This window comes from Amblyomma maculatum, chromosome 3 (genome assembly GCF_055883805.1).
Source record: "Amblyomma maculatum isolate TAMU_Amacu chromosome 3, ASM5588380v1, whole genome shotgun sequence".
Lineage (NCBI taxonomy): Eukaryota > Metazoa > Arthropoda > Arachnida > Ixodida > Ixodidae > Amblyomma > Amblyomma maculatum.
In genome coordinates this window covers 130,077,339-130,090,630 of record NC_139346.1, presented here as the reverse complement: position 1 = coordinate 130,090,630, position 13,292 = coordinate 130,077,339, and the positions used below count along the sequence as shown (strand labels likewise).

The following is a 13,292-nucleotide window of genomic DNA, read 5'->3' as shown; positions in this document are numbered from 1 at the left end:
ACAGGGGCTAGCCTGCCACAGAACTTTTATCTGTTGTAGGCCGTCATTGCACCCGCCATCGTTTTGGTGGTGGACGACGGCTGTTGTCGTGGCGCGAGTCTTACTCCCCCTCTTCTTTTTCTTTCTTCTCTATTTTTTGTTCTATCTGCACGAGGCAACGGAGGTGGCTCAGCAACAGAGCCAGTAGGCCTGTGCATTTTCTTTTCCTTCTTCCTACAGCCACAACAACAACGCGTGCGTTTTCTTCGTACAATGCACTGGCGTCCCCGCTGCAATTACCGCGTCCCCACATACCAGAGGGCAGGAGTGACGCTGCACGCTAGAGTTCGAGGCTATTTCCCACCTCACCGCGAAACGGTCTATGAGCGAACATTGTATGAAAATCACATCAAAAATGTAACGAGGAGGAAAGCCGAAGAACATGCAACATTGACAGAGGCTATGGAATTGTTTATTAGGCGCCGGTATATTGAGAGCACTCTGCCCTTCGCCACTGCCTGCTTCGTCTTCTTGTCCTGTGGCAATATTGTGCCTGATGTACAGTTGGCGTCACCCTTGCGTAAAGCGCTTGAGAGATGCACTGCCTTGCAAGCATAGCCTGACCTGACAAAAGTTCATAGGTTGTACAAGCAACACTGAAACGGAAGTAGCACCACAGACACACTGAAACACTGTATAAACACGATCACCATGCCAAAAAAAAGTAAAAAAAAAAATGGATGGAGGGGGTCTGTAGTTTGATTTCGGCTTCTGTAGCCCGATAGGTTCTGCTCGAGCTACTACTCAATGGTGACACTGACTGCACAACCCTCGAGTAGTAATATGCTACTTGCGCCTCTATATTCTGTTAATAATATATAAGAATTTGACAGATCCAGACAGAACTTACACATACACCACATTGCACTCTAACTCGAAGTGAAATGTATCGCGGCATAGGAATCAAGAGCTCAAAAAGAACTTCAGTAGCGCGGCACTTAAAGAATAACGGAAAGGCAAGATTTAGGGATTACGTAACATAGCTATATTGGTTTGCTTCTTCTTGGTATGAACACAAATAAGATAATACGTTCTTCGCAATCTATTGAGCTGTACGCGTTGTACCGTGGTAGTAAGAATTTCATGATTATATGCACATCATTTAATGAGCTCAAAGGTCCTATGCACGTTTCGGTAATCCACATCGTCGATAGGAGCCAACTCTCAGTCACGTTTGAGACCCCGTAACGTATCATCTCAAGAACCAGTCGTTCTCAACACTACGCGAAAGTCAGCATCAAGTGAGAAAAAACGTGCGCATTCGTCTCTCTAATGACACTGTCCACAGACACACATTCTACAAAACCACAGGCCACCCGAAGAGACTCGTTGCAAAGCTGAAGGGTTACTTAACATCCGGATTGCGCTGTCGAATGTGAGCCCTCGACGCCGATCTCTGCGAATCGGCACTGGACTTAGATTGTCTGCTTATATTGGTGGTCTCCTGGACGTCCCTGCATTCTTGTCGTTCCAGAGTCCTCTTCATGCGATCGAAGTTTTCTTCCTTGAATATGGATGGGCTCTTCACAGCCATCTTGGCGCATTCGACCGTGGTGTTGCACGGAAGTGTTCGCAGAAAGAGGAGAGAGGCAAATATTAGAGATCCTCCGATGGCGAAAGACACGTCCTCGCGGCCAATGTCTTCCAAAAGATTGCTGGAAGATGCCACGACGGATCCCAGACCACCGAACCCGTATATCCACCCTCCAGTAGTGCCGCGAACGGTCGTTGGGAAGAGCTCGAGACTGTATGAGAGGATGACAATGTGTACAATGTGGAGCAAAGTCATGTTGGAGACGGAGAGGACCTGCTTCAAGAACAGGGAATCTAAATTAATTGTCAGGCTTGTCATGCACTGGAAGACGCCAAGTAATGTGAGGCACGCGCTTATAAACCGCAATAAGGTGACTCTAGTGACAACGAACAATGTCCCGGCAAAACCTAATACAGCAAGCGCAAGCGAGATCCAGTGAAACACCAGATCCTGCACAACTATCGAAGAGAATTTCACCATATGCAGAACGAAACGCACAGAGAAATATGTGAATAGCAAAGCCACAAACCGCTTGCGAATTGACACTCCTTGTAGAGCATCTATGGCGGCGCTACGCTGGTCTGGACGAGAGCTGGCTGCGGCTTTACTCCTTAGCTTGTCTAGGAGGTATGCTGTGTTGTACAACGGAAACAAGTTGGTTTCGGCTGCAATGAGCATTACATCTTCCGCCTCTGCGAATCGGGCCTTCGCAATCAGCCAGCGGGGAGACTCCACAGCTGCAAATATATTTGCTGCCAGCAGGAGAGTTGGCGCCAAAATCACTGCCTGCTTCAACGTCCAGCGCATTCGCACGAACCACTGCAGTCTCAGGACTGCGAGCCACAGGTGAGAAACGACGACTGCCGTAGCACCGGCCATCACAATGTGCAATGGCCGGTTTTCGTGCGTCGTGACCTCGAAGAAGATTAGCCCGGCGGCGCTCAACTGGGCAGCTACGCTTCCGGACGCGATGAATTTGGCTACGGCGTGCACAGGATAGGTACTTCCAACGCAAAGGCCAAGCGTCGACACCAACAAGCCTACAGTAGCTGCCAGAAGTACAGGTCTACGGCCTATGACGTCGGCGACAGATCCAGCGACGATACCGGCAATAGTTAAGCCAGCAGAATGAAGTGTAACAAGTGCAGTCTGCAAGAACCGCCGGTCGCACACCATGTCCCATTGGCTTACCACTGAAGTCTCCGCCTGCTCTTCGTCGTACTCCCAAGCGCTGCACGGTTCTGTCCTGGTATCACTGTCGTTGTAAGGGCTTGCGTACTGGCGACACCTGCTGTATTGCCCGTCTGCATCCAGTGGAATCGCCACGTTCTTCCATTCCTGCGTGGAGACATTCCAGTGCTGTGGTTTCTTGCACCAGTGATCGATATTATCCATCATAAAGAAGAAGACGGAGGAATGACAGCTCCTGACAAAGATCGCAAGGGTGAAGATAAATAGCCAGCGCCTCTGGAAGATGCCATGTCCGAAGCCGTCGTAACAGTCGAAGTCTTCGCCCAGTACATGGTACTGATTTTCTACTCGGGTGGAAATGAAAAGGTTCATGTCTTGGTTGCAATGTGGCTAGAAAGTTGATGCAGTTCACTGCTTTTGCATTCCTGACGCGGCAGATGTCTTCGCTCTCCTTCTTTCTGCTTCTTCTTCTTCGCCTTTTGAAACATGGGACATACCCACATCAGGGATTGGCCAAAGTGTAGTGGCATCTACTGGAAAACATGAAAAAAAAATTACAACAAAAATTACAACACGTTACAACGATTACAACAAACATTATAGAGCCAAGCGGGAATTTTGAAAACTGTATTCATGAAAAACGACCAAACAGCATTTAAAGTAAAATAACAAACAGAATATTTCGTGGAAAAAGAAGAGCTTGGAAAAATTTAAAGTAGTTATCAATTAAATCTATCAGTTGAAATTATGTAATTATAGAAATTCCCGCATACTGAACTGAATTCAAATCCTTTGGTGCTCGCAGCCATCGATAGTAGCAATGGTAAAAACAAGGGGAGGCCTAACATGGATAGAGGAACCTCCATGCACGTTTTCTCTGGAAATGCTACAGATGCAAATGCCATGCATGCAAAACTCGGAGGTGATTGATAGCAGCTTACTCCACATGTGGGAAGCCCACTCAAGTTTACAGAAGCGATGACTTAAAAAAAAACACAACCGCACCCTGACGCTACGCATCTCCGCTCTCATAAAAGAAATGGAGACGCACGCAGCACAGCTCACTCACCAGCATGGGGTCAAGTATGCAACCGTCTTGCTGGAAATCTATGACTTGTGGCGATTTTTACGATGCCTTCTTGAACCTGATCACGCCAAAATGTACAGCAGCGCAATGTGACTCGTCTCATCCACGTCTTAGACGTGGACAACGACAAAATTATCAGGCCCTTAAAAGATACGTACCTCATAGCCACATAAAAGACACCCCTATCGCAGTACCTAGGAGGCCACAATCCTGAACTAGACGAAGACATCAAAAAGTGGGAAGTCAGAGGAGCCATGCTTTGACTCCGCATAACGTCTGCTCCAGGAGCTGATCAGATCACGAGCAAAATACTCAGAAACCTTCATGAGAACTCCATCCAAGAAATAACTGAACTATTCAACAAACACTGGAAAGAGGGAACGCTTCCCCCAGAGTGAACTCACGCTCAAGTTACCTTTATTCCTGAACGCGGCAAACTGCTTACTCTATCGAAGCTTAGGCCTATCTCGCTAACTTCATTTCTTGGGAAACTTTTTGAACACGTTGTCTTGAATCGGCTACATACACACATGCAAACCCGCGGCCTTTTTCCACACACACAATACTAGGTTTCCTCCGCCACTTATGCACCCAAGAGGTCATGCTAAAGATATGCGAAGACATCCCCGACGCTGCAAACGCACAAGAGCATTGCTGGCTCTAGACTAGCAGAAGGCATTTGACAATGACTATCACACCGCTATATTGGATGCATTATCCAATGTGGATGTGAGAAACCGAACCCTCGCTTACATTCCAGCATTTCGCCAGGATCGCACAACAGAAATTCAGTTCGGTCCCCTAAAATCCCCCCCCCCCCCCCCTTAACATTTGGTAATAGGGAACCCCTCTTTCCTCTTTTTATTTAACATCACACTCATCCCAATGGCTCTAAAACTGTCACAGATCCCAAACCTCTCCCATTCTTTGTATTGTGGGATTCGGGCTTGCTGCGGCTGCCCTTTGCGCGGCCGCCGCCCGCTTCCCAGTTGTTCTCCCCGTTTCCTTTCTCCCGCCTGAGGCGGCGGAGAGGGGCTCGAACGACTTTTCACTGTCGTTCGGGCCACAGCTCCGCCCTGGCGTTGGTTGGTTGGTTGGTTGGTTGGTTCATAGGAAGGGAAAGGCGCAGTATCTGTCACACTTGCTCTGTGGACACCTGAACCGCGCCGTAAGGGAAGGGATGAAGGTGGGAGTGAAAGTGGATAGAGAGAAAGGGGGCCGTAGTGGAGGGCTACGGAGTAATTTCGACCACCTGGGGATCTTTAACGTGCACTGACATCGCACAGCACACGGACGCCACTTCGTTTCGCCTCCATCGAAACGCAGCCGCCGAGGCCGGGATTCGATCCCGGGAACTCCGGCACAGTAGTCGGGCGTCTTACCACTGCACCACCCCGGCGGGGCAACCCTGGCGTCCCAGTGGCTGTTCTCATTGGCGCCTTTTGGCGGGAACACGGCACCGCTTCGACAGCCGCGCTCGCGCGACTGTCCGAGCGGAGCCCAGAGAGAGACCCCTCCGAGACATCGTAAGATGCGTACGCTACTGTTCTTGTCTGCCGGCCTTTGTCCGCGCAGACCAGTGTGTACTCGAGTTCGTCTGCTCCGGGTCGTACCTGAGAGCGAAACTCGGGCCTGTCGATCGTGATCCAACGATCCGCGACAGGCGTACCTTGCGGTGGTTGCCCACTTTCTCTCAAAGGAACCCTCTGGTCACTGCGAGAGAGAGATCACAGCACGCCCTTGCGTGCTTGCGGCGCACTCCGTGTCACTTGTGCGTTTTGTATATTTTGTATGTGTGTGCGTGTGTGTGTGTGTATGTGCCGCTGGAGGATGGCGTTTCAATAAACGTCTCCTTCGTGAACTTGGAGGTTAATGTCCTTGCAGCGAAGTGCTCTCCTCCCGGTGGAGGTTGAATGCGCGCTGCGGTGTTTCAGGGTGCGCGTGGTAACGGCTGATCGGGGTTTCGGCTCGCGCGACGCTCGAACCCGCGGTGGTTGGTGGCTTATGTCCACGTAGGAAACCACAACTGGCGCCCAAGTCGTGGTTTCCACGTGGACATAGGCCACCAACCACCGCGGGTTCGAGCGTCGCGCGAGCCGAAGCCCCGATCAGCCGTCACCGCGCGCGCACTGAAACACTGCAGCGCGCACTCAACCTCCACCGGGAGGAGAGCACTGCGCTGCAGGGACACCAACCTCCAAGTTCACAAAGGAGACGTTTATTGAAACGCCATCCTCCAGCGGCACACACATAAACACACATACAAAATATACAAAACGCACAAGTGACACGGAGTGCGCCGCAAGCACGCAAGGGCGTGCTGTGATCTCTCTCTCGCAGTGACCAGAGGGTTCCTTTGAGAGAAAGTGGGCAACCACCGCAAGGTACGCCTGTCGCGGATCGTTGGATCACGATCGACAGGCCCGAGTTTCGCTCTCAGGTACGACCCGGAGCAGACGAACTCGAGTACACACTGGTCTGCGCGGACAAAGGCCGGCAGACAAGAACAGTAGCGTACGCACCTTACGATGTCTCGGAGGAGTCTCCCTCCGAGCTCCGCTCGGACAGTCGCGCGAGCGCGGCTGTCGAAGCGGTGCCCTGTTCCCGCCAAAAGGCGCCAATGGGAACAGCCACTGGGACGCCAGGGCGGAGCTGTGGCCCGAACGACAGTGACAAGTCGTCCGAGCCCCTCTCCGCCGCCTCAGGCGGGAGAAAGGGAACGAGGAGAACAACTGGGAAGCGGGCGGCGGCCGCGCAAAGGGCAGCCGCAGCAAGCCCGAATCCCACAATATGCAGATGATATCACCCTGTGGACCATCACTGCGAATATCGGTAGCATGGAGGAAACTACTCAGGATAGTGCGGACATGGTGTCAAGATGCGCAGCCTCAATAGACCTTGTATGTTCCTCCACTATATCCAAGCTCCTGATACTCCACCTAACACCGCGGAGGAACCACACCCCCTATGCTCATCACCATAGATGGGCAGCCAGTACCACAGGTTTACGAACTTAGATTTCTAGGTTTGTTTATGCAAGCCAATGGCCTCAACACGGATACACTATCCAGACTCACTACCACAGCACATCAGATCACCCGCCTTCTCAAACGTATAGCTAACAAGTACCGTGGAATGTGCGCGCATGACCTCAGACGCCTAGTGCAGGCGTTCATCATAAGCCGCTTTCTCTGCTCGCTGCCGTACTTATATCTAACAAAAACAGAGACAGACAAGGTGGAGGCTCTCATCAGACAGGCGTATAAAGGCAGCCCTCGGCTTATCTAAACGCACCCTAACCTCTCGACTCTTAAGCATGGGAGTTCACAGCACCCTCAGTGAACTGATGGAAGCCCACTGCGTCGCCCAACTATAGGACGGCTCTCAACTACCCCAACTGGTTGGCACATTCTCTCCTCTCTCCAATTTAGGCCGTTAGGTGCCCTCCAGTAGAAACTTATGCTGTTCCAAGGACAATCCGCGATCACCTCACTGCTCACGAGCTTCCTAAAAACATGCACCCCATTCATAACCAGGCCAGGCGAGAGGCGAGAGCACACCTCCTACACAGAGCACATGCGAACGAACCCGACACGGTTTACGTGGACGCCGCAGAATGTCCACACCGCCTATGCGATATGCGCGGTATACAGCCGCTTCGAACAGATCACATTAGATTCTATCATTGCCCGAACATCCGTATAAGCGGAAGAATGCGCTATAGCCATCGCGATAGTCTCTTCCACTGCCACCCTTATCATCAGTGATTGTAAAACTACTATACAAAACTTCGTCCGAGGCCAGATACATACTGCCTCTCACAAATTCCTAACTACCAACTTTAAACCAACCCGGCCCATATAGCTTGTCTGGATACCAGCCCATCCGGGCAACCTCGGTAACGAAGGGGCCCATTCTGCTTCTCGAGCACACATCGACCGAGCAACAAATACCGAGGGTCTAGGCAGCGCCAGAGATCGGCTGATCACGTACAACGACATTACACTACACTACCACTCTGAAAGACATAACTACCTCCGCCACACCATTTCCTGACTAAACCACAACAAATAACGTGAAGATACCTTCAAGCACGCACCTTCCCCTCCCCAGTACTGTTGGCACTCTTCTCCCCGTCAGGTCACCAATCCGAGTGTTCCCATTGCGGGGCCCCGAGAGCTACATTAGACCATATCATGTTCATATGACCAGAGTTTCATCCACCGGCCAGATGGGGCCTTACGGACAACGAGGTTGGGAAATCGCGGTTTCCCCAGCTCAGAACCGACTTTACAAAGGAGACTGGGGGACTGGGCTGTAGCGTTCGCCTCAGGCACGGCCTGCCGGCCACCACCCGTGATCAGGAGCCGGGCCAGTCCTTGTAATATTTCGCGGCTCCATCACATAAAGTTTTTCACCATCCAAATAATTTTCCAACATCGAACAACGTTTATTTTACAACTGCACAAAAGAGGCTCACTAGTCCGAGGCTGTCGAAGCGCGCGGCGCGCCACTACGCAACAGCTGCGGGTAACCTCGTGGAATCTTTGAACGTGCGGAACCTTCAGCACAGAACAATAGAGCTGGAACTGGAGCAAACAAACGGCCCCAGCAGCTAACTGCTGCGATCTGTCGGTCGCCAAAGCGCGGAATGGAGCGAAGCAAGCGTGCTAAACGCGCGGCTGGCCGAGCCGGACGGCCTACTGGGCCGGCATTCCGAGATTGACGTCATATTCGCCTGTTCCCCAGCTTCGGCGCCCCACCCCCGCCGCTCCCGGCAGCGACGAGGGCGTGACCGCGGTGCATTTTTAACCAGCGTTGTCTGTTTTTATTATCAACAGAATTGAGAAAATATTGACGCACATGATTAACAAAACACCCTTCCAACTACTGAAGTTCATGCAATTTCAGCTTCCCTTTAAGCGCCTTGCATTTCATGCGATCGAAACGCGGCCTCCGTGGCAAGGATCGATTCCGGGTATTCCATGCAGTTTCGTAATCGAGCGGCATAAGCACTTAACCACCACGGCGGTGCACCGGGGTACCAACTTCTTAAACCAAAAGGTTTTTACTTACCTGTGAAAAGCTCAATCGATGGCTGATTTCGAGAGTAAGGTATTCAGATGCGTGACGAAAAATCTCATGTGAACCATCGACGCTTCGTATATCGTAGCTGAACGTCCATCCCCCGTAGGAGCGAGAGCTCGGCGTCGTCAATAAAATTCCCACACTACATGTGCGACATATACTTCAACGAAACAAATAATGTTTAACAGATGCTTCACAACCAGGTATGATGCCTGAAAATAAGGCCCCGTTGCCTCGAAGCATGCCGAAGACTTTGATCATCACGTTGTGAAACTTGAACAGGTCCCTTGGTTACCCCGAAGCCTTCCGTATGCGGCCTTTGTGGCTCGTCGTTGTTCCTTCCGCGCTAATAGTTGCAGTCGCATGAGACCCACCCACTCCTACCCAGGTGACATACAGAGACGCTTCCTCTTTCTTGTGGTTGTGGCAGTAGGACACTCCTTTCCCTTCAACGTATCACCAAAGAAAAATAAAGAAAACGTACATCTCAAGATTACTGGTTTTATTTATAAGAAATGAACGCGTTGGCGTTAAAAGGGGCGTTATCCCGAAAATGAAATGTCGGCATCGTCGACATTATGAGCAAAAATCACGGGCCTCACCCTGGCAGTTGGTAGCTGGCAATCGGCATGGTCGTCAGGTCCCATGATGTTACATGACATGACCAAGTTGGGCTTTCCAGCTTTGAACTCTGTGGATGAGATCAAAGTTCAGACTTTCATGACCCTTGTATCCTAAATAGAAGCTATCCCAAGGTGACGCATGCACCCACGTACGGTTTGCGTAAAGCCTGCATTTTTATCCACGTCGGGTGGTAATTCGCATAATGTGGTATCTTACGACTATACGCTAAATATTATAGTGTAGCGGTGGCGTAGCGGTAGAACATCCGCCTTGCATGCAAGAGGACTGGGGCTCGAATCGCGGTGACACGCAATTCTCCACCGGATAAAAAAAAAATCGCGTGTCGATGGAATTGCATAAACAGGTTTGCACTCCCTCACCAACAGGAGTTGGCCACCCTGGTGCAATAATTGGCCGCAACCTCCCATGATTAGTCCTATCAAATCCCGGACCTCAGTCACCAGCGGCTGCGGAACAACTGACCACGGCGGCGGTCAGACCTGTGACGCAGCAGGGGGTGATAAGAATTCCTGGCTCCGCTGGACAGACCGCCATTGGAAACTGACCCTGGTAACGTGTAACGCTAGAACCCTAGCTAGTGAAGCTAGTTTAGCAGTGCTGTTACTGTTAGAAGAGCTAGAGGGTATGAAATGGGATGTCATAGGGCTTAATGAGGTTAGGAGGCCGAATGAGGCATATACTTTACTGAAGGATGGGCATCTACTGTGTTATCGAAGTTTACCGGAGAGTCGAGACCTAGGAGTAGATTTTCTTGTCAATGAGTACATAGCGGGTAATATGCATGAACTCTATAAGATTAATGAGAGGGTGGCAGGCATCGTAATTAGGCCTAATAAGCGCTATAAACTGAATGTTGTACAGGCCTGTGCACCTCCATGTAGTTATGATGACCAGGCAGTCGAAAGCTTCTACGAAGATGTAGAATTGGCAATGCGAATTGTAAGACGCAGTATACGGTACTAATGGGGGATGGGCTGAAGGATGGGCATCTACTGTGTTATCGAAGTTTACCGGAGAGTCGAGACCTAGGAGTAGATTTTCTTCTCAATGAGTACATAGCGGGTAATATGCATGAACTCTATAAGATTAATGAGAGGGTGGCAGGCATCGTAATTAGGCCTAATAAGCGCTATAAACTGAATGTTGTACAGGCCTGTGCACCTCCATGTAGTTATGATGACCAGGTAGTCGAAAGCTTCTACGAAGATGTAGAATTGGCAATGCGAATTGTAAGACGCAGTATACGGTACTAATGGGGGATTTAATTACAAAGGTAGATAAAAACAGGCAGTAGACCAGGTAGTAGGAGACTATGGCATTGGTTCTAGGAAAAGCCGGGGGGAGTTATTCGTTGAGTTTGCAGAACGCAATAACCTAAGAATTGTGGATGCCTTCTTCAGCAAATGGAAGAACCGGAAATGAACATTGAAAAGTCCGAACAGGGAGACTAAAAATGAAATTAGCTTTATACTGTGTTGAACCCCCGCCATTATGCTAAATGTAGAGGTAACCGGGAAAGTGCGGTGCAGTGACCACAGGATGGTGGGGTCCCGAATTAGCCTAAATCTGAAGAAGGAACGCAACAAATTAGTAAGAAAGAAACCCATCAACGAATTAGCAGTGAGGGGGAGGGCAGAATAATTCAGGATCTCGCTACAGAATAGATATTCAGCTCTAACCGAGGATGGCGACATTACCCTAGAAGCAATGAACAATAATTTCAGAGATATCATTACTGAGTGCGCTGTAGAAGTAGGCGGTAGGATAGTTAGAGGGGATACCGGTAAGCTGTCTAAGGAGGCGAAAGATTTGATTAAGAAACGCCAGAGTATAAAAGATTCCAATCGAATAGACCAGATAGAACTGGCAATGATATCACCGCTAATCAATGAGCGCAAAGTGGCCGGTATAGGGACCGGACAGCTGAACGGGTGGCGCCGCCTCTCGGCGCATCGCTCAATCGCCGGAATGCCAGCGCATTGCCAGCGCATTGGAGCGTACTGTTTGTCGTTGGTTTGTGTGGTAATTGGAAATCCAAAGGTTTAGATGACGTTGTGCGTGAATATACCCTCAAGAGAACAGAAAGTTGGGCTAGTTGTGTGAATATGTCCAGTGAAATGAAGTCTGGCCTAACAAGGCTGGCGAAACGTGCTGCGTTGTTGGCTCCACTGGCAGCTACGCAAACTCGTCGGACCTTTCTAAGTCGATTCATTTCTGCTGGTTTCCACAGAAGCATGAGTGGCGAGTGACCTAAGCATGGTTCATTGAAAGGCAAAGGCACGAATCTACGTATTTGGTTACTGTGTAATCATGAAAAGTACCGAATTTTTAAAATTCCGCTTGCTACTGGATGCTCTGTGCCTTCTGTTTCCCAGGAGTGACGGCACGAGAGTCTCGGAGTCGAAGCCGCACTCTTTCATCTGTAGTCACTTTATTGACAATTGGAAATGGAATTAACCCAACAGCGTAAGTTACAACGCTATCATTTCCCCGCCTGTGTACAAGAAAACCCCAGCACGGAAAAAGAAAAGGCAGCTCCACCATCGTCGTTCGGGCTGCGTTACGATCTTCAGTGATGGGCAGAGACAATGTTTGTGCAGATACTTTCGCTGACATAGTCAAAGATAATTTACTTTTTTTCTTAACAGAAAGAGCAGATAGGAGACATGAACAATTCTCATTACCATAATCTTGTCATTTTTCCTCTTTTCTTTTGTCAACCAATGAAAATGCGCTGACAGCTCTGCGTTGATACTCTTAAAATTTGTTAACATTCGTTTGTGGCATGTCCATTTCGCCTAATAAAATCACTCATTTCACAGCTCAATCAATACCGCATGGTCACAAAATCTGCTATCGGCTGCATATAAAAGTCGAGCAAGAAAAAAAATACAATTAATTTGTGGAAACGAGCATGAACATAGCATTTTTGTTTAAATTTAGAAGTCCGTGTAACAGTTTTTTTTTCGCATTCACGTTGCACCTGACACGGCTTTACGTATTTTCTCAGCAGCGTCCATTTTCTGGCTCGCCTAAATACATGAGTTTCTCATCGGCGTTTTAGTGAACGTGAGATTTCCTGATTGTGGCGTAGTATGACAAGACCGTTTTACCTCTCTCAGCAATTACTTCTATGGCCAATGTAAACAGATTTAGCAGCAGTCCGGCAAGCTGCAGTGACAAAGTTGTAAAAGGAATGGCTTTCAGTTATCCGGATTCCTTTACGTGCAAATAGAAAACTACATACATGGTCGTGTCCCCTCACGCTCATCAGATATCGAGGTCAGCTAGGTATCGGCACCGCAAGTTCGTGGTGCGCTTAGAAAGTAGAGCACCTTAGCGAACGAGCCATCAGAGGGATTCATTTAACAGAACGCTCTCTTAGTTGTCGGTGGCTTATCTTACAACACATCACACTGTGTTTTTTTTTTTTCATTGTATTTAGCAGTTTGACAGTATTGGACTATTGCCTTCAGATGTTCAAGGCAGGTGCGGTCAATCGCATTGAACTTCCTGCGCTGAGAGAACGCTAGCAGGAAATTAATTTTTTTTCTTTTCACAACCTCCGCAGCATGTCGGGAGAAAGGCATGTATAGTATAATATTTTCTAAGTCAATTATATGTAGCAGCTCCGACGTGTTCAACAAGAGCATTGTCGTATATGTAAAAATGATGCTGAGGTGGTATTACTCATTTGGCTTATATTAT

At 49.3% G+C, this 13,292-nt stretch overlaps 1 protein-coding gene across 1 annotated transcript; it reads right to left on the bottom strand.

Annotated features, from left to right (window-relative positions):
- Positions 1-1,384: 1,384 nt before the first annotated feature.
- On the bottom strand, positions 1,385-3,261 carry LOC146196020 (solute carrier family 22 member 7-like). Its single transcript, XM_084596908.1, has 2 exons — positions 2,103-3,261; positions 1,385-1,784 (listed from the first exon to the last, which is right to left on the bottom strand). The coding sequence occupies exons 1-2, from the start codon at positions 3,134-3,136 to the stop codon at positions 1,385-1,387; spliced, it is 1,434 nt and encodes a 477-aa protein (XP_084453034.1). The 5' UTR covers positions 3,137-3,261.
- Between the last annotated feature and the right edge of the window lie 10,031 nt (positions 3,262-13,292).